This window comes from Hylobates moloch, unplaced genomic scaffold (genome assembly GCF_009828535.3).
Source record: "Hylobates moloch isolate HMO894 unplaced genomic scaffold, HMol_V3 SCAFFOLD_12, whole genome shotgun sequence".
Classification (NCBI taxonomy): Eukaryota; Metazoa; Chordata; class Mammalia; order Primates; family Hylobatidae; genus Hylobates; species Hylobates moloch.
Genome location: NW_026652287.1, coordinates 76,818,619 through 76,840,530, shown reverse-complemented (window position 1 = coordinate 76,840,530; position 21,912 = coordinate 76,818,619). Strand labels below are relative to the sequence as shown.

Genomic DNA, 21,912 nt, shown 5'->3' with positions numbered 1-21,912 from the left:
CAACACTACAAGATGTGTAGAATTATCTTTTTACAGATAAAGAAACAGACGCATAGAGGTCAAGTACTTAGCCCAAGCTTACAAAACTGATAGGTGGCAGAGCTGTATGTTGAAATCATGTGTGTTTGATTCCAAAGCCCATACTCTTTCTTTTGCACCACTCTGTCTAAAAACTCTTAAATAATTTCTTCATGTTCATAACTAAAAGAGTCAACAGTTTAGATAGATGTTTGAAGAAAATAAATATTTTTTAAATGTTGATAAATAAAAATACAGATTTGTTCAAAATCACATGTTGTGTATCATCCGCAGACTCACTGTGAAATACACGGAGACAAATACATACAGGGACAGATAGAAGAAATATTTTTAGCTCAGAAACAAGCCCAATTTCTTTTTTGTTTTGTTTTGTTTTTTTGAGATGGAGTCTCCCTCTGTCACTCAGGCTGGAGTGCATTGGCGTGATCTCCACTCACTGCAACCTCCACCTCCCAGGTTCAAGTGATTCTCCTGCCTCAGCCTCCAAGTAGCCAGGATTACAGGCATGAACCACCACACCAGGGCAACAAGCCCAATTTCAAATGATAAGATATGGCTCTGGAATTTAGGGACAACATGAGCTTGACAGAAAGCAAACAGCTCAGGTTTGGGAGGCCCCTTCCACAAAGAGGCATTGAGAAGAACTCAGGGTAGGAGAGAAAGGGCAGTGGTTTGCCAAAATCCAGTGCTGCAGTGAGACTCACTGATACAGTTTCATTCAGTAGAAGCACTAGGCAAACTTATGCAAGAAAAAATAAATTCTGTAAGCAGCTGAGCTAAAGCAAATGTAGAATCCGAGGGACTGAATTTTCCTGTTGGCCCGTGAATCAAGTCACTTACACTAGCTGATATCATGGAAATAAGGATTGCCCATATTTAGAAAAGCTCACAGCAGGCAAGAATGCTTTCCAGACTCCTGCCACAGTATCAGGAGATGTCAATCACCACTATGTGTTTTTGGACAGTACTTGGTGGACAGAGAACAAGGCAGCTATAATGAGTTTATCCTGGATTGGCCCCAGCATATAAAATAAAGCAATAATAATATTATAAGTCGGTTCTGTACGTTGTCATGCGGATCTGTGCTCCCTGCCCTCTCCCCAAGAGGGCATTTGGCAATGTCCAGAGACTTTTTGATTGTCACAACGTCGGGGGCGGGGTGCAACTGGCATCTAGTGGGTGGAGGCCTCCTACAATGCACAGGACTGCCCCCTACAATAAAGAATTATCCAGCCCAAGATGTCAATGGTGTGGAGGATGAGAAACTCTGGACCAGAGGAGGCAATAGCATTTATGGCATGAGGGGGTTTTGGTCACTGGCTTTTTTGAACTCCCCACTCCACAAGCATCAATTCTCTGGGATCATTGCTTCTGGCAGGAGAGTCATGAGGAGGCCTAGAATATGAACCAGATAGAGATTGCATTGTTTATTTTCCTTTTCATCTAAAACAATAAATCATCCTGTAGCTTAGGCATTAGGTCCCTTCGGATGTCACGGTATCCTTGTGCTTTTCTGACATTAACACATAGAAACGCAGGACCCTGTGGTGGCCGGGGTTTCTGCCTGGGTTTAAGTTTCTTCCCCCTCAGCATCGCGTGCTGTGCCCTGGTGGGGGGGCAGAGCGAAACACTTTGGGAATGGGGCGTTTTCGTAACGTCATTTATTTAGTCTAGATGAGGAATTTTGCTCTTTAAGAACAGAAAGTTGTGGATTCCCAGAAGCTGGAAATCGGACGAGAGAATATGCGTTAACTAGGAAGTTAATCAAGTTGAGTTTACTGACAAGGACAAGGCAAGGGGGGAGGTGGCGGAAAGCCCCGTTTGGCTGACTTTCTACTGCTGGAGCCTCCCGGCCAGTGACTATCTCCGCGAAGATGGGGATCGGCGCTCGCGGTGGAGAGGTCCGACGCAGGGCGGCGGGGGCCACTTTCCAGTGGCGGGGACCGTCCCGCCTCCGGGCCTCCCTGGAGGGGAAGGAAGTCCCTCTCCAAGTCCCAGTGGCTTTTGGAACTGCCGGGTCCCAGTGGGAGGGAGCGGTCTCGGGACGTGGAAGATGCCGGGCGGGCGGGAAGCTGCAGGAAGAGGCGGGCCTCCTGCCTTTTGTCTCCTGGTGGCTAGCCCGGAGCCGGGCCGAGGGCAGCCCGCCCGCTACACGCCCCAGCCCGGCAAGCGGCTCCGGGAATCCGGCGGGCGGGGCGGACACAGGCCACGCCCACAGAGCGCTCTTTAAAAGGCCCCGGCGCGCGCTTAGCCTCGGATCTCCGACTCCCTGGACCCTCCCTCCAGCCCAGCCTCGCTAGCTCCGCCTGCTGTACGTGCTCCCGCCTCCGACTCAAGTGAGTAGGGGCGGTGGGGCGGTTCCGCGGCGCCGCCGCCAACCCCGGGGCGAGAGTTGCAGGGGGTTTCCACCGCCTCCCGGGATCGTGCTGCCGCCCGGCCGACGCGCCCCAGTCTCCTCCGACATCCCCATCCCAGCCCTCATTTGTGTCCCTGACAGCCTCCTCACCCCTGCGCCCCAGATTTTCTCTCTCATCCCCCAAACACACCTGCCCTTGTCCCCGAGACCGCCCAGGCCATGCCGTGGGATCCCAGGCCCGCGGGGCAGGTAAATAATCTTAGGTGACCTTTAATTTCTCCTTACTGGTTTCTCTGGGGGAGAGGCGGGTCGTGAGTTTCGCGTTTCTGCTAATCCGCCTCTTAGCAGCCGTGGGTCCCCTCGTCCAGCGGCAGGCTCTTTCTGGGGTGGGGGTCCGAGTCTCAGGGCCCCCTCTGCCCGGAGTGTGGTGAGCACCGAGGGCGACCTTACCGGATTCGGTCCCCTAGGGGTGGAATGGGGCTTCTACATCCCCCCGAGCCCAGGGTACTGCTCCTGCCGCCGTACCGGGCTCCTGGCATCCCCATTGTTTGGTGGTGTCTGCCCACCAAGCACCGAACCCGTCTGTGTTGAAGGAACAGCAGGGAAATGTCAATCGCTTACTCCTAGCTGTTTCCAGAACTTTCTACGATTCAGAAGAAGAATGCAAGAGCTTGGTTGTGAAATTATGCGACAGGTCCTGAGAATCACATTCTGGGTTCTCCAGAGCCAGATTCAGGAGCTCCACGTAGGCACCCCCTGGGGGCGGGGGACGGGCTTTCTAAACCGGCGGATCCCTTTTCCCCTTCTAAGCCAGGACATTTGTTAAACGATTTTTACTTAAATGGCTACCCAAAATGTTTAACCTGTTTTATTTGCAGTCTGCAAACCAAGCACATTTTCCCTTTATAAATGCTTTTCGATACAGAATTTTTTTTTTTTTTTGGCGGGGGCGGTTAGTAATTTTTTAACCCGGGCAGTGAAAATCGTCGTATTTAATTCTTGACTTTTCCAATTAACCTGTTTTAAAACTCTACTTATAAAATGCCAAGAATTCAAATAGGACAGCCACAAAGTTGACTGTACTTTGACTCACGTTTTTCAAGAAAGAATTGTATGATAGATTTTGAAAGGGAGAATCTAACATAATTTCAGAACTGCATGCCAAGCTACAAAGGATGTTGTGAAGTACTAAGTGGTCTCCCCCAATACTCCTGGGGTCATCGCTCTCGTCCATTGTCACTGATACTTTGTCAGTATTTCTCTGGGTCCTTTCTCCTCTGCACTGTAGTTTTCTTTGCTCTTTTGGTGCTGTGTTACCTTTGAGACCAGACCTGCATCACATGAGTCTTTGAAACTCACAGTGCTTGCTTGGGTGCCTTGGACAATTGACTGAAAGAAGGAAGGAGCGAATAAGGTTGTGATTATAGGGAACAAAAATATAATTTGACTCATACAATAGGTATTTGTTTGCAGATTTGATCGAAAGTTTGTATCATACATTTTTAATGCATTTCTCCAAATGTATTTAACAAATATTGATTGATACTGGTATATGCTAAGTACTGTGCTGAAAGCAGTACTTGCTGGAGGCCTATCTTGATGAAATTGCAAAATCACTTGGATTTGGGGGAGATTGAATTTTATCCTGAAACAGCAAGAATGTTGGTATAGAGGGGACAGCAATAAATGAGGAGTTTTAGAAGCCTGAGTCCAGAGGCAACTCTGACACTAAATTGCTATAGTGATCTGGGTCTCTAATTTTCCTTGTCAAAAGTGAAGTGAATCAAATGAACCCCAAAAGGGAGCCCCCTATGGGAGGAGGAGGCCTGGCTGAAAAGGGCAGGAACAAAGCCAGGCAGGACCAAATTCACACCTCAACTCCAGTACCCATTGGTTTGATGCCCTTGGGCAAATTAACTTTACTCTTTGGCCTCAGTACTTCATCATGTAAAATGGGTGTAGTGGCACATGCCTTGCAGGGTTGTCATAAGGCCTGTGGATACTTGTACAAAGCCCAGCCCAGCCTGGGAGTAGTTCCTTGTAATTAGACAAAGTTGTGCACTTGGTTGAATATATGTGGGAAAAGGCTATCAGTGAAAGTCTGTTTCAGGAGAGAGCTGGCTCACACCTGAATAGCATTTCCTAGACCTTGCCTGGAGCCCAGCTTTCTTCTCTGTGCAGATGTTCACAGGTTTCCTCAAGGCACCTTACCCTGACTGCCAGCATGCCATCCCTTGGGTTCTGTTGGGTGGGGATCCCCAGACACCTCTAGGTCTTTGATTACCTAGGTGGGATTTCTAACTGTTTTTATATCATGGCACTCCTGTGAGGCCTCCAGACCCCTTCTCAAAATGACGTAACATAAAGTATGTGGTACCAAGTTCCCCAACCCCCAGAATTAAAAGGAATTGTGGCCTCTGGGTTAAGAATCCTGAATTAAGGGAATATTTCTTAGTCTGGATAGTGGAGAAGCTGGGCACAATTTCTTTTTTTTTTTTAATATTTTTTCCTCCTCAAATTCCTTTTTACCACAGGCACAATTTCTGATTGTTAAAAATTGTATTGTTGTAAGTCACAGAGGAAGAACTAATAGAAGTATATGGTGAATGATCTGGAAAGGATATCGGGTTCCTTGCTTTTTTGTTTACAATCTCATTGTGCCAACAGTACTATTAATTGTCTTTGACTAATAAGAACAGACACCATGTAATACATTAGGGCCAAATTACTTCCCAGTTCACTATAGGAAAGAGGGCTTCATGGTGATTTCACAGTACTTCCAAAGGAAAATAAGCAGAGAGGAATGAATCCTCATCCAGCACACAGTACAGGAACTACTCAGCTTAAGAAGAACCTATGCCATAGCCATGGAGGTCAGTACTATATCTGTATTGCTACCAGTGGTTTAGTTTAGCAAAACATTAGTGAAATAATTTTGAATTGGAAGTTTTTTGGTATTCATTTTTAAGTTGAATTGGTAATTTTATTTTGGTTTCACAGTTATGAGTCATTTAATAGCTCTATGCCTCAGTTTCCCCACTCATAAAATGAGAACAGTGGTAGTGCTTACTTTAGTTGTTATGAGGATTAAATGAGGTAATATAAACATAAGTAAAGCATATATTAAGCTTTATAGAAGTATTTGTAATTATTATTACCTGTCATGTGGCAGACACGATTCTAGGTGTTTTGCATATATTGTTTAATCTAAAAACTGCCTTATTGTATACATAAGCATTGTCTGCATTTTTAAAATGAGAAAGCTAGCAGATCAAATGAACAACCTGTGATCATTTGGCAAATAAACAAGAGTCTCAGCATATATATCTAGGTCTGATTCCATTAAAAAATCATGCAAATATTAAATTGTTTGAATAATTAAATAACTTGTAGTTTTGCACAGATTGTGGATTGCTATGGCAGATGCTGGGGATCAGGGTTACTGAGCTTATAGAATATATAGTTGCATTTTAATTACAATATAGGATTTGGCAGATAGTGATTCAAATCTGTGTCCAATTTTGCTGCACTCTAACTGAAGACATGAATGGTAGCAGAATACAGAAGGAGTAAGAATGGTGAGGCTGAGGTACACACAGGAGTGTTCACTAGATTAGAAGAGAGTTTTCCTTCAGTGGGGTTAGATTTAGGTTAGCAGAGAGAGGTAATAAAAAGCTTTTTGGTTGAAAGTAGCAGTTTGGGTGTGAGAGTGGTGCACAGAGACCACTTACTGACTGCTAGTTGGATGGAGAGGAAGGTGTGTAATTTGTATGTGTAATTTGATAACTCAAGGATTGAGAATTCTCAGATCATTTGAATAGTCTCAACCCTTAATGTTCTGTACATGTCAGATATGGGAGTTTTGAGGAAAGCTTGTGGTTCTGGAATCAAAACATGAGCCTGATTTGTTTCTTTGGAGATCTGTGACCTCAGCAAGTCACCCAACTCATCAGTCCCCATCCTTTTTGGCACCAGGGACCAGTTTTGTGTAAGACGGTTTTTTCATGGATGGTGGGGGGATGCTTTTGGGATGAAATTTTGGGATGAAATTGTTCCATCTCAGATCATCAGGCATTAGATTCTCATAACGAGTGGGCACCGAGATCCCTCACCTGCACAATTCACAATAGCGTTCCAGCTCCTATGAGAATCTAATGCCTCTGCCGATCTGACAGGAAGCAGAGCTCAAGTGGTAACGCTCACTTACCCTCCACTCACCTCCTGCTGTGCAGCCTGGTTCCTAGCAGGCCACAGACTAGTAGCAAGTAGCCTGAACACAAAACACAGCCATCAGTCTGTGGCCTGGGGGTTGGGACCCTTGACCTAACTGACTGAACTTGGTATATTCAGGCCCCGAGTGCTCCTAAAAGGAAAAGGAAGTCCGCCCATTTGTGGAGTACAGGCTCTTTGCCAGGTACTTTACAAGCTTTATCTCATTAAATCTTTACAACCACCTATAAGATAGTTCTCATCCATTTCCAAGTTACCTCTGAGGAAGTTAAGGCTCAGAGGTTAAGGAAATTTGGCCAAGATCACATAGCTGATAACTAGCTTTGATAACCAGCTTGTGTCTGTCTGATTCTAAGCTCCGCACTGTTTCTTTTATATCTGGCATGTCTAAAAGGTGGCATGTGTACTGCGGTTTCCATGGTAAAAATAATTAATCACAGTTCTCTTGATTGTAGAACCTGGACTGAATTTCAGAATCTTTCTCAGTGTAGTTCCAGGAATCCACTATCAGTGGATCTGCAAGGTGAAACTGTTTTGTCATGCCTGTGAAAGTAAATGGTGCAGACCTTCAAAAGCCCTTTTTGCATGGCTCTGTGTCATTTATTATATTGCTGTTATTTGTCCACATGTTTTTACCACCACAGTAGAACTCTGTGCAAAACGGGCCTTTCCTTATGACCCATTTATCCTCAGCCCCTAACCCAGTATATGGTTTATGACATATTGTTGAATTAATACATTTATATGAGAGCTTCATAAACAGTAAAGCGTTATACAGTGCTTATAAGCTGCCTCTACCCTAGAAAACTTACTTGAGATACAGAAATGAAGTTAGCTGGATGGAAGGCAGGTAAGGCAGTTGCCTTGATGGGGAGGGTTTGGGGGATAAGGAAGGAATAGATATGTGAGATGGTAGGGCAAGATGAGTATTGATAACAAAGGTTAGAACATTGCTAAATATTGATACTATCATTTCAGTCCCTACTATGCAAGCGTTATCTCATCTATAACTCTATAAAGATGGTACTGTTCTTAACTCTCTAAAAAAGGTACTGTTGCCCTAAGTTTACGGATGAGAGAAATGACACTTCCTGGACTCCAGACGCGTGTTCTTACTTTGCCCTTATGCTGAACTGACTTAAAGGCCAGGTTGAGGATTTGGCTTCAGTAGGAGGAGCCAAATGGAGTATGGAGCTGATCACTAAGACATGAAGAGCTCATCCTTGGTTCAGTGGTATTCACTTCTGTAAGAGAAGTAGAGTAAGTAGGTAGTCGGGGTAACAGAAGAAAAAATTTGTAGAACAGGCATCAACTGAAAGCTTAATTTCCAATTAACTACAGCTGCCAAATCCTGGCCTTGCTAAAAAGTCATCGTAACTGGGGACAGTGCTACTAACTTACATTCTTTAACAAGTGACTCCCCCTGGATGTGGCTCAAGATGAGACTGTGTTTTATAATAAATTCTCCTTTAGGGGAAATTGGATTATAGTCAGGTTCTAGTGTAATAACAAGGCCCTACATGTAGTAATAAAATGTCAAAACTTTTGTAGGCATTAAGAATCTGGGTAAATATAGAATATAGGCTAATTCAATCCAAACTTTTAGAGCAGATAACTTAAACTTTAAATGGTAACATATAGATTTGAATTTCATAGATTCAAATCATTCTGATTCTAAAGTAAGACAGTAAATGCGGCACTAATGGTATGAGAATGGCTCAGGTAGTCAGCTCTTGATTATGATACGGCTCTGATGAGTGCAGGAACACAAGGGTTCTTGGTCCTGCCACCGGTTTAGATAAAACGACACGGACACATGTGTAGTGGTTTTAAGGAGCGGAGAGTTTAATAAGAAGGAAGAAGCTCCCCAGTACAGAGACAGAGGGAGGGGGGCTCCAAAGCCCAAAGAGGAGGTCCCTACCTGCCATGGATACCAGCCTGGTATATATGCAAAGACTGGAGGAGGTGATGTCTGATTTACATAGGGCTTAGGGGATTGGTTTGACCAGGCATGTCATTCATGTAGCCCAAGAAAAAGCTGGCCCTCACATCCTAGCTTTTTAATATGCAAATGCAGGGCGCCATGATGTTCCACACACATGGGGATATGTGGAAGCTGCCCTGTCACCAGGCATAGGTGGGCATTTGCATGGCCCACATGGCCTGCATTTGCATATCAAAGGTTGCCAGCCTGGCTCTAAGAGCCAGGGCTTTACAAGAAACTTTTCCGGAGATGCTTTAAAAAATGAAAACTTCGCAAGGACCCCTTTTCCTCTCTATCTGCCTAAAATAATTTCTTAATAACTCCTACCACAGTTATCTAGAGAATGAGGTAACTGTACCATAAGACGACTCAGACTTAGACTATAGCAGTTTTTGCCCATGGGTGAGTCTTACGAATTTTGGGTGGTATCTTAGGCTAAGGAGAGGCAGCAAGGAGAAATTGCACATAGGTCTTCAGATATAAATCATGTTGTAACATGTAATACAGTGGATAAATCCTAGTGCTGGAACTCTTTCAGACACTTGAAAACAAGGAACAAGACAGAGAAACAGAATTTGCCCTATTTTATCAGATGTAAAGTGGGATTTTATTTTTGCTTTTACCATTCTGTAAATTAATGCCTAGGATTTGGGAAAGGCATGCAGCCCAGATTGTTTAGTGCAAATCCAGTTTGCTGTGATTAATGGCAGCTGTAGTGGAGTAGTGCGGCCAAAGGCTTGTAAGAAAAATGAAGACTTGCTTTTTTTTTTTTTTTATGCACAGCAATGCCAAGAGTGACAGAAATGAAAGATCGTCATACTTCTTCCAGCCAAATTCAGGAAATGTCCATTAGAGGTTCAGCCTAAAAGTGCAAATTTGAACTTCGTTTCTTTTTTTTTTTTTTTTTTTGAGTCACAGTCTCGCTCTTTCACCCAGGCCGGACTGCAGTGGCGCTATCTCGGCTCACTGCAAGCTCTGCCTCCTGGGTTCACGCCATTCTCCTGCCTCAGCCTCCCGAGTAGCTGGGAATACAGGCACCCGCCACCGCGCCCGGCTTATTTTTTATATTTTTAGTTGAGACGGGGTTTCACCGTGTTAGCCAGGATGGTCTCGATCTCCTGACCTCGTGATCTGCCTGCCTTAGCCTTCCAAAGTGCTGGGATTACAGGCGTGAGCCACCGCGCCCGGCTTGAACTTCGTTTCTTTGATAGTCACCACCATATGTGGAACTGTTGCTTTACTTTGGAGTGCATTTTAATGTCCCCAGAAAAGAAGGTTTATAGCGACCAATCAGCTCAGTTTTTTCCTTACCTTGTTTGTTGCTCTGCAGCTGTGTTCTAGATGCTGGTTGGTGGGTTTTCCTGCTAGAGTACTGATAGCAGGCTGGATAGAGTGAGATGTCCCCTGTCTTCAAGCTGACAGCTACTGGATTCCTGCCAAGGCATTTGCTTACCTTATCTTGCCTTCACAGTATTTCTGTGGGTAGAGAGAGCTACCTATCCCCATTTTCAGCTTGAGAAAATGAAGCCCAAGGTTGCGCAGCTGTTATAACGGTGGAGTTAATCAAGGTGTGTTTAAACCAGTCAATCAGCTTACTCTCCCTCCTTCCATTATGAAATATTTCAGACATACAAAGTAGAGAACAATATAAGGAATATTCAACTATCACCATCCACTTTTTTTTTTTTTTTTTTTTGGAGACAGGGTCATCTTGCTCTGTTGCCCAGGCTGGAGTGCAGTGGTGCGATCATAGCTCACTGTAGCCTTGACATTCCCAACACAAGCAATCCTCCCACTTCAGCCTCCCAAGTAGCTGGGACCAGAGGTGTGTGCCACCATGCCTGGCTAATTTCTTTTTAAATTTGTTTTAAATATAGATAATATAGGGTCTCCCTAAATTACAAATTCCAAAGTGTTGGGTTTACAGGCATGAGCCACCACACCTGGCTCCCTAACCATCTTAAAAAAAAAAAATGTAAATCCAACTGAAGCTTTTTGAAGATGTTATGTTACATCATTTCCCTCTATCACAGAAAAGGTTATTCAGAAATCCTTAGGAAAGCCCTTAAACTGGATAGAACTGCAATATTTTGATATATGCAAATACTCTTGTAGATGGTGTGGAGAATACAGAGATGTGGTCCCCACCCTCAAGGGACCAGCAACATTGCACAGTAAATTGAATGCTGTGGAACTTTGATTGGGTATTTCCTGAAAAGCTGACACATTTACGTTTGGCTGGTGCAGTTAACGTAGAATAAGTAAGTTTAAAGAAACCCTGAATTACATAAAGAAAGGGAAGATATTCCTTCTTTCTTAAAAATCCAGGCTGTTCTTCAATGGTATGGAAGAGAATAACAAGGTTATTAGTTGGGTTTTCCTTTTAATGTATTTTTAAGTGTTATTCCAAGACAGCCTAGTCTAGCCTCAGTCATGATAGCAGTCTGGCTCCTTACTGGTGATTGCTGCAAAGTAAATATGTGTGAAAATGAAAAATACCAAGTTGGTATTAACAGTTCACTTTCTAATATGAGAAATGTTTCAATGATAGAAATGCCTCGACAACAACAAAGTATTTTAAGAACCAGTTGATACTTGGGATCCAATATAAGTAATTGTAGTGTCATTACCTGGAGGCCTGGATTTGGCCTTTGGTTCTGCAGGAATCATGAGGGAACTTCCAGCAGATGTCTGTTGCATCCATGAGCATTCAGAATACAGGTAACTTTGGGGGCAAGGGGCAAGGTCAGTTTCTCTGACTGTACTACAAACACGGGTCAGTGCAGGCTGTTGGAGCCAAGGCTTTATGTCTTAGGTTTTACAGCCAGGCTTATGTTTCACTCTGGATTTAAACAATGGAGTGCCTGTCTCCAGGGAGGAGAATAAAAGATTTATGCAGCTACAAAAGGAAAGCTTGTAAACATGTCCTATTGTTGCAAGATACTGATCCTATGTGGATGCCTTCACCGTAAGCCTGGTAACATTTGCGGACCCTTGGAATGACTTTGTTCCTGTCTGGTTAAGAGAAGTTGGCTTTTTGCAAATTCAGACTTACAGTTTAGTGATAACAAGCCATACCAGTCAGGGGCATGTGTGTGTGTGTGTGTGTGTGTGTGTGTGTGTGTGTTGTGTGTGTGTGTGTGTGTGTGTGTGTGTGTGTGTGTTGTTTGTTTGTTTTAAGGAACAAGAGCTCCAATTCCAAATGACTTAAGAAGGGAATTTATTGGCTCATAACTGAGGCATGCAGGATAAGATAAGGCACAGTTGATTGGCCATGACTGAGTCACATGCCCAGCCTTGGAGTTGGGGGTTGCTATGGTTTAAGTGGTTTTGTCCCCTCTGAGAATCATGTTAAAATTTAATTCCCAATGCAACAGCGTTAGGAGTTGGGCCTAATGGGAGATGTTTAGGTCATGAGGGATCCATTCTCTTGAATGGATTAGTACCACCATAAAAAGGCCTGGTGGGTGCGGGTTCACCCTCTTCTGCTCTTCTGCCATGTAAGGTACAGTGTTCCTGGCCTCCAGAGGATGCTGCATTGGAGGCACCATTTTGCAGCAGAGATGGGGCCCTTAGCAGACACTAAACCACCATACCTTGATCTTGGACTTCCCAGCCTTCAAATCTTTATATTCTCAGTCTGTTCTTTGTAAATTACCTAGTCTCTGGTATACTGTTATAGCAACACGAAACAGACTAAGATAGGGGTAGAGTCAATACCATCTAAAACCAGTGCTTTTCAAATCATCTATGGTAAATGTATTAGTCTGTTATCACACTGCTAATAAAGACATACCTGAGACTGGGTAATTTATAAAGGAAAGAGGTTTAATTGACTGACAGTTCCATATGGTTGGGGAGACCTCACAATTATGGCAGAAGGTGAATGAGGAGCAAAGTCACCTCTCACATGGCAGCGGGCAAGAGAGCGCATGCAGGGAAACTCCCCTTTATAAAACCATCAGATCTTGTGAGACTTATTCACTATCATGAGATCAGCACGCGCAAGACCCGCCCCAGGATTCAGTTACCTCCCACCATGTCCCTCCCACAACACATGGGAATTATGGGAGCTACAATTCAAGATGAGATTTGAGTGGGGACACAGCCAAACTATATAAGTAAAGGACTGTTACTTTTTAATTTCCAAGTACAGACTGATGACTCTGTTCAACAAGATGAGTTCACTGATCTTCTCTTAGTTTTTGTGGCCCAAAAGTTTCTAAATGCTTACCTGAATTTTGTCTCAAATTGGTAACAAGAATAGTGGCCCATCCATCACCAGGAGACCACATTTTAATAAGCACTTCTCTAAACCACATGGTCTAAGAAAGAGATGGCTGCTTTCCCAGAAGACAGTCTAGGGAAGGTATCACCAGAAGAGAGGCAAGAGAATACTGAGTGCTGGAAAGTTCCCCACCACAGTGATCAACTCCATTTATCTTTCTTTTGGAAAGGCCTCATCTTTGTGTTCAGGAAATCGTCAGGTTCTGGATCACCTTAACGGGGTAGGATGAGAATTTCCCACATACCTTTTGATTTTAAGGATTGGAGACTTTAATCTTTTCTACTTAGCAGCACTCCGTTTCCCTTCTCTTTCTAGCCAGGTTTGGGTTAGTAAGAGGCCTCGGCCTTATTAGCCACCTATTTCCTAGAGAGGCAAGCAATCTATCTAAGGAGACCTAACAGGCAAGGGCTGCAAATGCCACTCTACAGAAGGAAGCTCGAAAAAGATGATGGGGAAAGAGGAATTAATCGCTTGTGTTTTTAGATACCACTCAGGGCAGGGCAGACATAACATGCCTTCTTAGCAGGACAACTTTCTATACTGGTTAAGGCATCTGAGGAAGCTGGCCATTCAGAACCAGGCTTTTTTTTTTTTTTTTTTTTTTTTTTGTCAGAGTCTTGCTCTATCGCCCAGGCTGGAGTGCAGTGGTACAATCTTGGCTCAATGCAACCTCCGCTTCCTGGTTCGAGCAGTTCTCCTGCTTCAGCCTCCCAAGTAGCTGCGATTGCAGGCATCTGCCACCACACCCGGCTAATTTTTTTTTTTTTTTTAATTTAGTAGAGACGGGGTTTCGCTATGTTGGTCAGGCTGGTCTCAAACTCCTGACCTCGGGTGATCCACCCACCTTGGCCTCCCAAAGTGCTGGCATTACAGGCGTGAGCCACCATGCCCGGCCAGAACCAGGCATTTTAAAGTGGTCGAGGCAGACCAATTTGTTGAGAAGGGAGATGAGAAAATGTTGGCCCTACATGACAGTGAGACACCCTAGGATCTGTACTTCCAGCTTGCCCTTTACAGCAGGCCATACTATTCAGAGGCTATTCCTGCATGCTCAGCGAACAGTTCAATTGGTAGGAAGGGAACTTGTAGCAGATTCTGTATGGCCTGACTGACTTGTCAAAGAGGAAAACCCAACTGCTGGCTGCACTAGTGAGCCTTGGGGTTAGTGAAGCATAGAAACTTAAGCCAGAGCCATCTGGATGGGCGTTTGTTGTGGTTACAGCAAAGGCTCTGTGCATGCGGTTGTACGAGTCACAGACACAGCTACTTATGCTACAATCGTGTAATTTCGGCAAACAAATATAAAACTTCTTGCAGGGCAACACACTTTCTTCCCTAGAAAGCGTGTCATAGCTTATATATGTTAAACGTTAAGAATTTAGTGTTGTTACAATGAATTAAACATGTAATGAAAACCTCCACCCAAGGGTAAGATCTTCAGCTGGGTTTAAAAAAAAAGTTTATTAAAAATGGGCAATTAGGGAGGGGGACAAGGCTTGCCTTTCCCCTCCCCATGCTTCTTTCTTAACTCCTGTGGATTCTAATGGCATAGCTTGTTTTGTGCCTGGTGACCTGTACTGTTGTATTGAATGCAGGTCCTTTGTCTGGCAAGAAAAAAAAAATCTTGTGCACGACAAGCCAGTTTCCTAATGAAAGAGTTGTGATTTGGGAGAGGAGATGAGGTTATTTTGGAGGAACGCAGGCCTTTGAAAGATGTGGTTAGAGAGGTTCATAAAGAAACAAAAATCTGCAGCTGTCCCTGGGCTTAAACAGCCCTTAGGGAGCCATACGACCAGCACAGGGACATTCTAATGAATCCTTTATTCCTTCAGAATGCCTGTCTGGGGAGGTGGAAACAAGTGTGGGGCCTGTGGGAGGACCGTGTACCACGCAGAAGAGGTGCAGTGTGATGGCAGGAGCTTCCACCGCTGCTGCTTTCTCTGCAGTAAGTAGCTCCCCGTGCTCCACCTTTGACGGAATTTTATGTACAGAGCTTCAATATGCCTATTTAAGGAAAAATTGTGGTTTTGCCAACAAAGATCATTTTGAAAGCACAAGTGGTTTTTACCTGTCTTCTTAGATGTTGTAAATGCCGAGCCTAGCAGTGAAGACAGGAGGGGTGGCTCAAGACACGCAGCCTCCCTTTGTGTCCCCATAGCTTTTGGCCTCCATTTTGGCCTTTATTTTGTTAACACATCTGCTTCCCCCACCTCACTGAGAGCTGGGTGTCACTTATGTGGTCTGGCACCTAGCACAGTTTCTGGCACATTACGAGGGCTTAGCTCCCATTTTTGAGTGAATGATTGCTCCTCATCCACCCCAGCTTTCTCTTTCTCAGGTTCCCTTTAATGGCAACAAAGTCTTCGGTTTTAAAACTGTAGAGTAGCAACTTAAAGCACTTCATTAATCATCTTCTGATTTAATGACAGAATTTTCTTTAATGAATATGTCAGGTAAACCCACCCATATGGGTAGATGTTTGCCTTATCAATAGTATTGTACAGGGAAAATTCCTATAGAAAACCATAGGTTAAAAATTGGTTACATTGAGAAATAATCTTCAGGAAAAGACTTCTTTCTCAAATTTGAATTGTCCTTTTCCCTCATTGGAGCCAGCATTCAAGGTATCTGGACCTCTTTAATAGCATAACTGCTTTGCAGACAACCAGAAGCAGACAACAGAAAGTTGCAGTTACAAAAAAAATAAAAATACCACATAGGAATGTTCACTATGTATGCGTTCCTCGGAAGACTTGGTTTAACCATTGCTTTTAGAAGTTACTTTTTTAAAAAAGGAATCTATTTTTCAGCAGGCTTGTAACCAAGAAAGTGTGGAAACAGAATGCAAATACTTTAGAAATTGCTCTCAGTTTCATCTGTCTGGGTTAAGCCACAGTCTACACCATAATAACACATGCGTGTATGCTGTTGACATTTGTTTTACTAAATGTCAAGTTCTTTACTGGTCATTTCTACCAATCCTTTCTAATATTTGTCTCTGCTGACTAAAGCCTTTTAAGGAAATAATTCAGAGTAGTTTGCAGACCTATGAGAATTTTACTGCAGAGAACAGGGATGAGGACTGGGGAAGAAAGGGGTGGTTATATAGTAACACTTTCATATACCTACACTTGTTTTGGTTCATACAGGTTTTTCAAAACAGTATTTAATTTATTCTGTCTGTTAAGGGTAGTTGTCCTTCAGCAGTGCATGGTGTTGGCTAACTATGGTTTAAGATATAGTTATCTTTAGGCAGATGTATTTCAGCACTTGAGCCTCAACAGTTAGATTCCAGAGTAGATGCCATTTCATTCTACCATAGAAGACTTTAGTCTAAGATAATAGAACCTTCAAAGTTTAACTCTATTTTAAACCAGCTAGCTAGTCCTGCTTCCCTCCCCTCCTCTTTGCTGTCCTTCCTTTTGTCCTCCTTCCTTTTTATTCAACCCTCCCCTTTTATTTTTCTTACTTTTAATTTTTATGGGTACATAGTAGGTATATATATTTATGGGGTACATGAGATGTTTTGCTACAGGCATACAATGTATATTAATCACATCATCTTAAATGAGGTATCTATTACCTCAAGCATTTATTATTTTTTTGTTACCAGCATTCCAGTTAATACTGTCTTATTTTTCAATGTACAATAAATGATTGTTGACAATAATCATCCTGTCGTGCTATCAAATACTAGATCTTATTCATTCTATCTAACCATATTTTTACACCCATTAACTCTCCCCACTACCTTCCCGACACCCTACCCTTCCGAGCTTCTGGTAACCATCATTCTACTCTGCATCGTCATATAATTGTCTTTTAAATAAGGGGGAGAAATTCTGATCTTTGATTTCCAGCTGCCAGATTGTGTGCTACCAGTGAGTTTCCTCACAATTTACTTTTTTCTCAAGCTTAATTGAAGTTTTAGAAAGTGAAATAATGTCTGGATGAAACACGATGACATTTGGCAGTTTTATGAAGTGGGACACGTGGAAATGTCCTGTGGCAAGAGATCCATCAAGAAAGAATGCATTCTCCTTTGGGACAGAAGGGAAAACAAATGCAGACTTTAAAGCACTTGACGATTTTCAGACGGACTCATCACTGCTGGAGAAGCTGCTGGGGAGAGGAAAGGGTGATACTTCCCAGTCTAGACTAGTGATGAAAACTAGAATTCAGGATTTAGAACTATTATTATCCCAGGGGGTGCTTTTGGGGGAGGAAAGGCTACAGAGGCAAGTCCCCCAAGGCACTGAGCTTCCCTTCTGTTCTGTGTTAGGTTGTGATTTAACAGTACTTGGTTAAGAGAAGGCTGAAAAGATTAAGAGTGTTGAGGGTTGGGGGAGCACGGTGGTGTTTTATTCCTTTTGTTTAAGTAATTTATAGCCACCTTTGAAACCTTTCTCCCTTAATATGATCTCCCAGAAAGGGAAATCATAGTAAGAGTTTGATCAGCACCATAGGAAAGGAAATAAAAAATAAATGAAACAAACTAAAAATAAAGCTTGAGGCTTCCGGATGTTATATTCTGAGACATTTCTGAAGCAACTGTCATATCCATGGAGGAATGTAAATAATCCTCGAATGTAGCTGGCCAGTCCAGATGCTGTCTCATGGCTTTTGGGAAGCCACAGGATAAACCAGGAATGTGAGGGAGCCTCAGCCTTCACCATTTGTAGGCCATGTGTCTGTGCCACTATTGTTCTAAGGAAAAAGGCATCTTTGGAACATGTGTAAAGTCTAACTTTTTCCCCTGCAGTGGTTTGCAGGAAAAACTTAGATAGCACAACAGTGGCAATTCACGATGAAGAGATCTACTGCAAATCCTGCTACGGAAAGAAGTATGGGCCAAAAGGCTACGGTTACGGCCAGGGCGCTGGCACGCTTAACATGGACCGTGGCGAGAGGCTGGGCATCAAGCCAGAGAGGTGAGTTGGGAGACCTTTGGTTACCTTCAGAAATGAGTTGTGCCGGGCGCGGTGGCTCACGCTTGTAATCCCAGCACTTTGGGAGGCCGGAGGCGGACGGATCACGAGGTCAGGAGATCGAGACCACGGTGAAACCCCGTCTCTACTAAAAATACAAAAAATTAGCCGGGCGTGATGGCGGGCGCCTGTAGTCCCAGCTACTCGGAGAGGCTGAGGCAGGAGAATGGCGTGAACCCGGGAGGCGGAGCTTGCAGTGAGCCGAGATCGCGCCACTGCACTCCAGCCTGGGTGACAGATCGAGACTCCGTCTCAAAAAAAAAAAAAAAAAGAAAAAAAAAGAAATGAGTTGCGACAGTTAGTGCCGCTTGCTGAACAGGAACCTGGGAGTCTCCAGATTTTTAGTTGAAACTAAGCAAATAAAATGGGACTCTGATTTTCTAATGTAAACTAGTTCAAAATATTGAGTTTCGGACCTAACAAAGTTCTTATTAATAATTCCAGTGATTTCTACTTCTGGCTTTATAGCATTCCAAGCTGTATCAAGGAGTCATGTTCTCAAAAGCAAGTGATTTGTATTTACTTCCATTTCGCAGCACCTTGGAGACCGGATGTCATGAAATTAAATGGTAGAGAAATGTGCTGTGTGAATCATGAGAGGTGTTTCTCATGTGCAATGTAAGCAGTCAGTGAAAATTCCTCAGTCACTCCTTCTATGTAAACATTTTTCATCAAGAAATCGTTTTTCTCTAACTTAACATTTTTTACTTAAAAATGGAAATTATTTCTTGTTTTTGATTCTTTGAGAGAGTAGTGTTAAACTTTAAAGGCTTTGTTGCCAAAGTATCAAGGTGCTAAATTTGTTAAAGTTCACTTAGTATTTCATATTCAGGTTAAATAACTTACTTGTTTAGAATTCCCCCCACACACTTTTTTTTTTTTTTTGGTCACATAGTCTCACTCTGTCACCCAAGTTGAAGTGCACTGGCGTAATCTCGGCTCACTGCAACCTCTGCCTCCCAGTTCAAGTGATTCTCTTGTCTCAGCCTGCTGAGTAGCTGCGATTACAGGCGTGCACCACCACGCCTGGCTAATTTTTGTGTTTTTGGTAGAGGTGGGGTTTCACCATATTGGCCAGGCTGGTCTTGAACTCCTGGCCTCAACTGATCCACTTACCTAGGCCTCCCAAAGTGCTAGGAAGACATTGTTTTTCCAGTAGGAAAAATTAACAGTTGTGGAGTGCTATCATTTTATCTGCTCAGCTAATTTATAAGGTTCTAAGAGGGCTTAAAAAAAAAAGTCTTCTCAAAGCCCGAGAGTGTTCTGCACATACTAGGTACACCTTACTGAATGGAAACAGTTCCTACTGATAGCAAGAAATATGGTTTACTCAGTCATCTGTAAATAGTGACAAAAATACCACCCTTACCAGAGAAAAATGAAAGATAAACAGATCGCATAGTAATAATCAAAATTTCTAAAATATTTTTCCATGAAGAAAGTTGGCTATTCACACTTTCCTTTATTCAAGATATACTGAGAGGCTAAGTAATCTATAAAACATGCTTAAATTTCTTAGTTACAGACCAAAGTTAACTTACCTATTTGTGGAATCTTTAAACTGCTTAATGGTGGTTTTTCCGACTCCTGTGAAGTAAAAGCTAGGTATGATTCCAGTGATATTATTCTGGAGTAAAAATATATGCTCTGGTAAGTTTTTATATACCATAACATAACTGCTTAGTGGAGAGGCCAACACTGAGGATTAAATGAATTCTGTTTAGACTCAGAGGGACAGATCTTTAAGTTTGGGTCCCTATCTGGTTTTTTGAAATAATAATGAGCCCATAGATAGGTTCAAGTAGTAACTCTGGCTGGCACCTGAGTCATTTCTTCTTTATTCCCTCCCCTGTGCTGGCCTGCAAAGGCCTCCAGCTTTGAGGCAGTGTAGCAGTTAAGTCCCAGAGTTCCATTGTTCCTGCCTTGTGTACTTAAAAGGGCCCTGTGGAAACTCTTGCCTACTTTTTTTTCGTCTTTTCACAAGTGTTCAGCCTCACAGGCCTACAACAAATCCAAACACTTCTAAATTTGCTCAGAAATACGGAGGTGCTGAGAAGTGTTCCAGATGTGGGGATTCTGTATATGCTGCCGAGAAGATAATTGGAGCTGGAAAGGTAAAGTGCTATTTCGAATTAATAACAGCAAATGACTCCTCTCTGCTCCCTTTCTCCCCTAACCCTTCCACATTTCTTGCTTGGGTGATGTCTTACAAATCAATGTCTTATATGAAACTTTTCTTTAAATGCCTTTCCATCAGAATCATTAACTTCTTTGAAGTGATTCCCTTATTTGACAAGTCACTTTTCTGTTTAAAAGAACTTGTTTTCATAGGGGGACTCCTGAAGGTTAAACTTTAAAAGGCCAGACTGTGAGGGAATCTCCAGGTTATTCAGTATAGTGAAAAAAGCAGGAATCCGAGTCAGGACACCTGATGCAAATTCAGTGTGTGGATTTGGAAAAGTTACCAGCTAACCTCTTTGAGCTGTGCGGTTCTTGGCCAGAAAGAAGACGGTCTCTTTAAAGGAGCAGACTGGGCTTGTGGTTAGGACTGAGGCTGCTCTTAGGGAAACAGCCTTTCTGTGGGTGATCAGGAGTGCAGATACTGAGGACTGGTTTCAGCCTTCTCATTGGAGCTGAACCACAGAAGTCAGGAGCTTGCTTTGGGGTGATCATCCTGAGCCACTTCTTGCCACACATCTAAATTGAACTGTAGGAAACAGGCCTCTCAAACATGCTGACACAGTCATCTCTTCCAGCCCTGGCACAAAAACTGTTTCCGATGTGCAAAGTGTGGGAAGAGTCTTGAATCAACAACTCTGACTGAAAAAGAAGGTGAAATCTATTGTAAAGGTAAAATTAATTTCAGTTACTGCTGTCCATATGAATATTCCACACTGGTTCTTGTTTAATGAAATGTCACCGGCATTTAAAAAAAAAAAAAAAAAAAAAGGAGAAAAGGGTGCCACTATTTGAAAATAAAATATCCCAAGATGCTTATAGATGACAGAGAACCACAGTTAAGTTCCTGATCATTTAAAACTCCCCCCCTCGATAAAAACACCACAAATAGCCATCTTTTGCCTTCATGTCTTGAGCAAAGCGTAAGTATATGGAAGAAAATAGACAAATACATACCTGGCCTGGCCTGACTCATGCTTGCAACTCAGCAGGACCACGCTGAACACTATAGAACCAGAATGCGTGGACTTGTCTTTACAGCTTTAAGATATTTAGTACATGACACATTTAACATCTTAAATAAGTTGAGCCCTTTTACACAGCAGTTTGTTTAATTTATGGGGGTTTGTTGAGTGCGTCTTAAGCAGTGCTAGCAAAGCTTAATGGACTTGAACTAACTATCCTTCCTCCCTTTTCCTTTGTAGGATGCTATGCAAAGAACTTTGGGCCCAAGGGATTTGGCTATGGCCAAGGAGCAGGGGCTCTTGTTCATGCCCAGTAAGATGTAAACCCTGAACTAAACATCACACAGAGAATCTCTTCATAATCTAGGCACAGATAATCTTTAACACTAAACTACTGTGAAATTCTACCCCATTAAGTACTGTATATTGCCCTGTACTTGGATAGGCTGGCTAAATCGTAGGAAGAGACCACTGTATGGTATCCTTTTGCTTTATTCACCAGCATTTTGGGGGAACATTTCTTTGACATTTTAAATAAAACTTCAGCTTGATTTGGGTGTTCATTGTCTTTTAATTAATCTTTTGGAGGAGATGCTCTGATTTCAGTTAGTGGAAAATCATTTGGGTCCCTACCTTTATTTGTTACCCCATTACCCAGTTGACTCACTAGGTTAATGTTTGCATTACAGCTGTTGAAAAGGATCTCTCTTTCAAGCAGGCAAGTATGCCTTAAGAGTATAGGTTGCAGGCTGGGCGCGATGGCTCACGCCTGTAATCCCAGCACTTTGGGAGGCCGAGATGGACAGATCACGAGGTCAGGAGATCGAGACCATCCTGGCTAACATGGTGAAACCCCGTCTCTACTAAAAATACAAAAAAATTAG

General features: G+C 43.0%; 1 protein-coding gene across 4 annotated transcripts; it reads left to right on the top strand.

The window, feature by feature from the left end:
• Positions 1 to 2,285: 2,285 nt before the first annotated feature.
• Positions 2,286 to 21,579, top strand: CSRP2 (cysteine and glycine rich protein 2). 4 transcript variants are annotated; one of them, XM_058425721.1, is made up of 7 exons: positions 2,286 to 2,375; positions 14,730 to 14,842; positions 17,660 to 17,828; positions 18,354 to 18,503; positions 19,870 to 19,999; positions 20,642 to 20,735; positions 21,269 to 21,579. In XM_058425721.1, the coding sequence occupies exons 2-7, from the start codon at positions 14,731 to 14,733 to the stop codon at positions 21,343 to 21,345; spliced, it is 732 nt and encodes a 243-aa protein (XP_058281704.1). In that variant the 5' UTR covers positions 2,286 to 2,375; position 14,730; the 3' UTR covers positions 21,346 to 21,579. The 4 variants fall into 4 exon arrangements, with proteins under 4 accessions (XP_058281704.1, XP_032026691.1, XP_032026694.1 ...); XM_032170800.2 differs by lacking the exon at positions 18,354 to 18,503; XM_032170803.2 differs by lacking the exons at positions 14,730 to 14,842; positions 18,354 to 18,503 and having other exon boundaries at positions 2,289 to 2,375.
• The last annotated feature ends 333 nt before the right edge of the window (positions 21,580 to 21,912 follow it).

What these genes read in the sequence shown, in the direction of transcription:
- CSRP2 (XM_058425721.1), top strand. Translation starts at nt 14,731, where the DNA reads ATGCCTGTCTGGGGAGGTGGAAACAAGTGTGGGGCCTGTGGGAGGACC. An exon ending in AGATAATTGGAGCTGGAAAG is followed by an intron (nt 20,000 to 20,641) that starts GTAAAGTGCTAT and finishes CATCTCTTCCAG; the next exon opens with CCCTGGCACAAAAACTGTTT. An exon ending in AGGTGAAATCTATTGTAAAG is followed by an intron (nt 20,736 to 21,268) that starts GTAAAATTAATT and finishes TTTCCTTTGTAG; the next exon opens with GATGCTATGCAAAGAACTTT.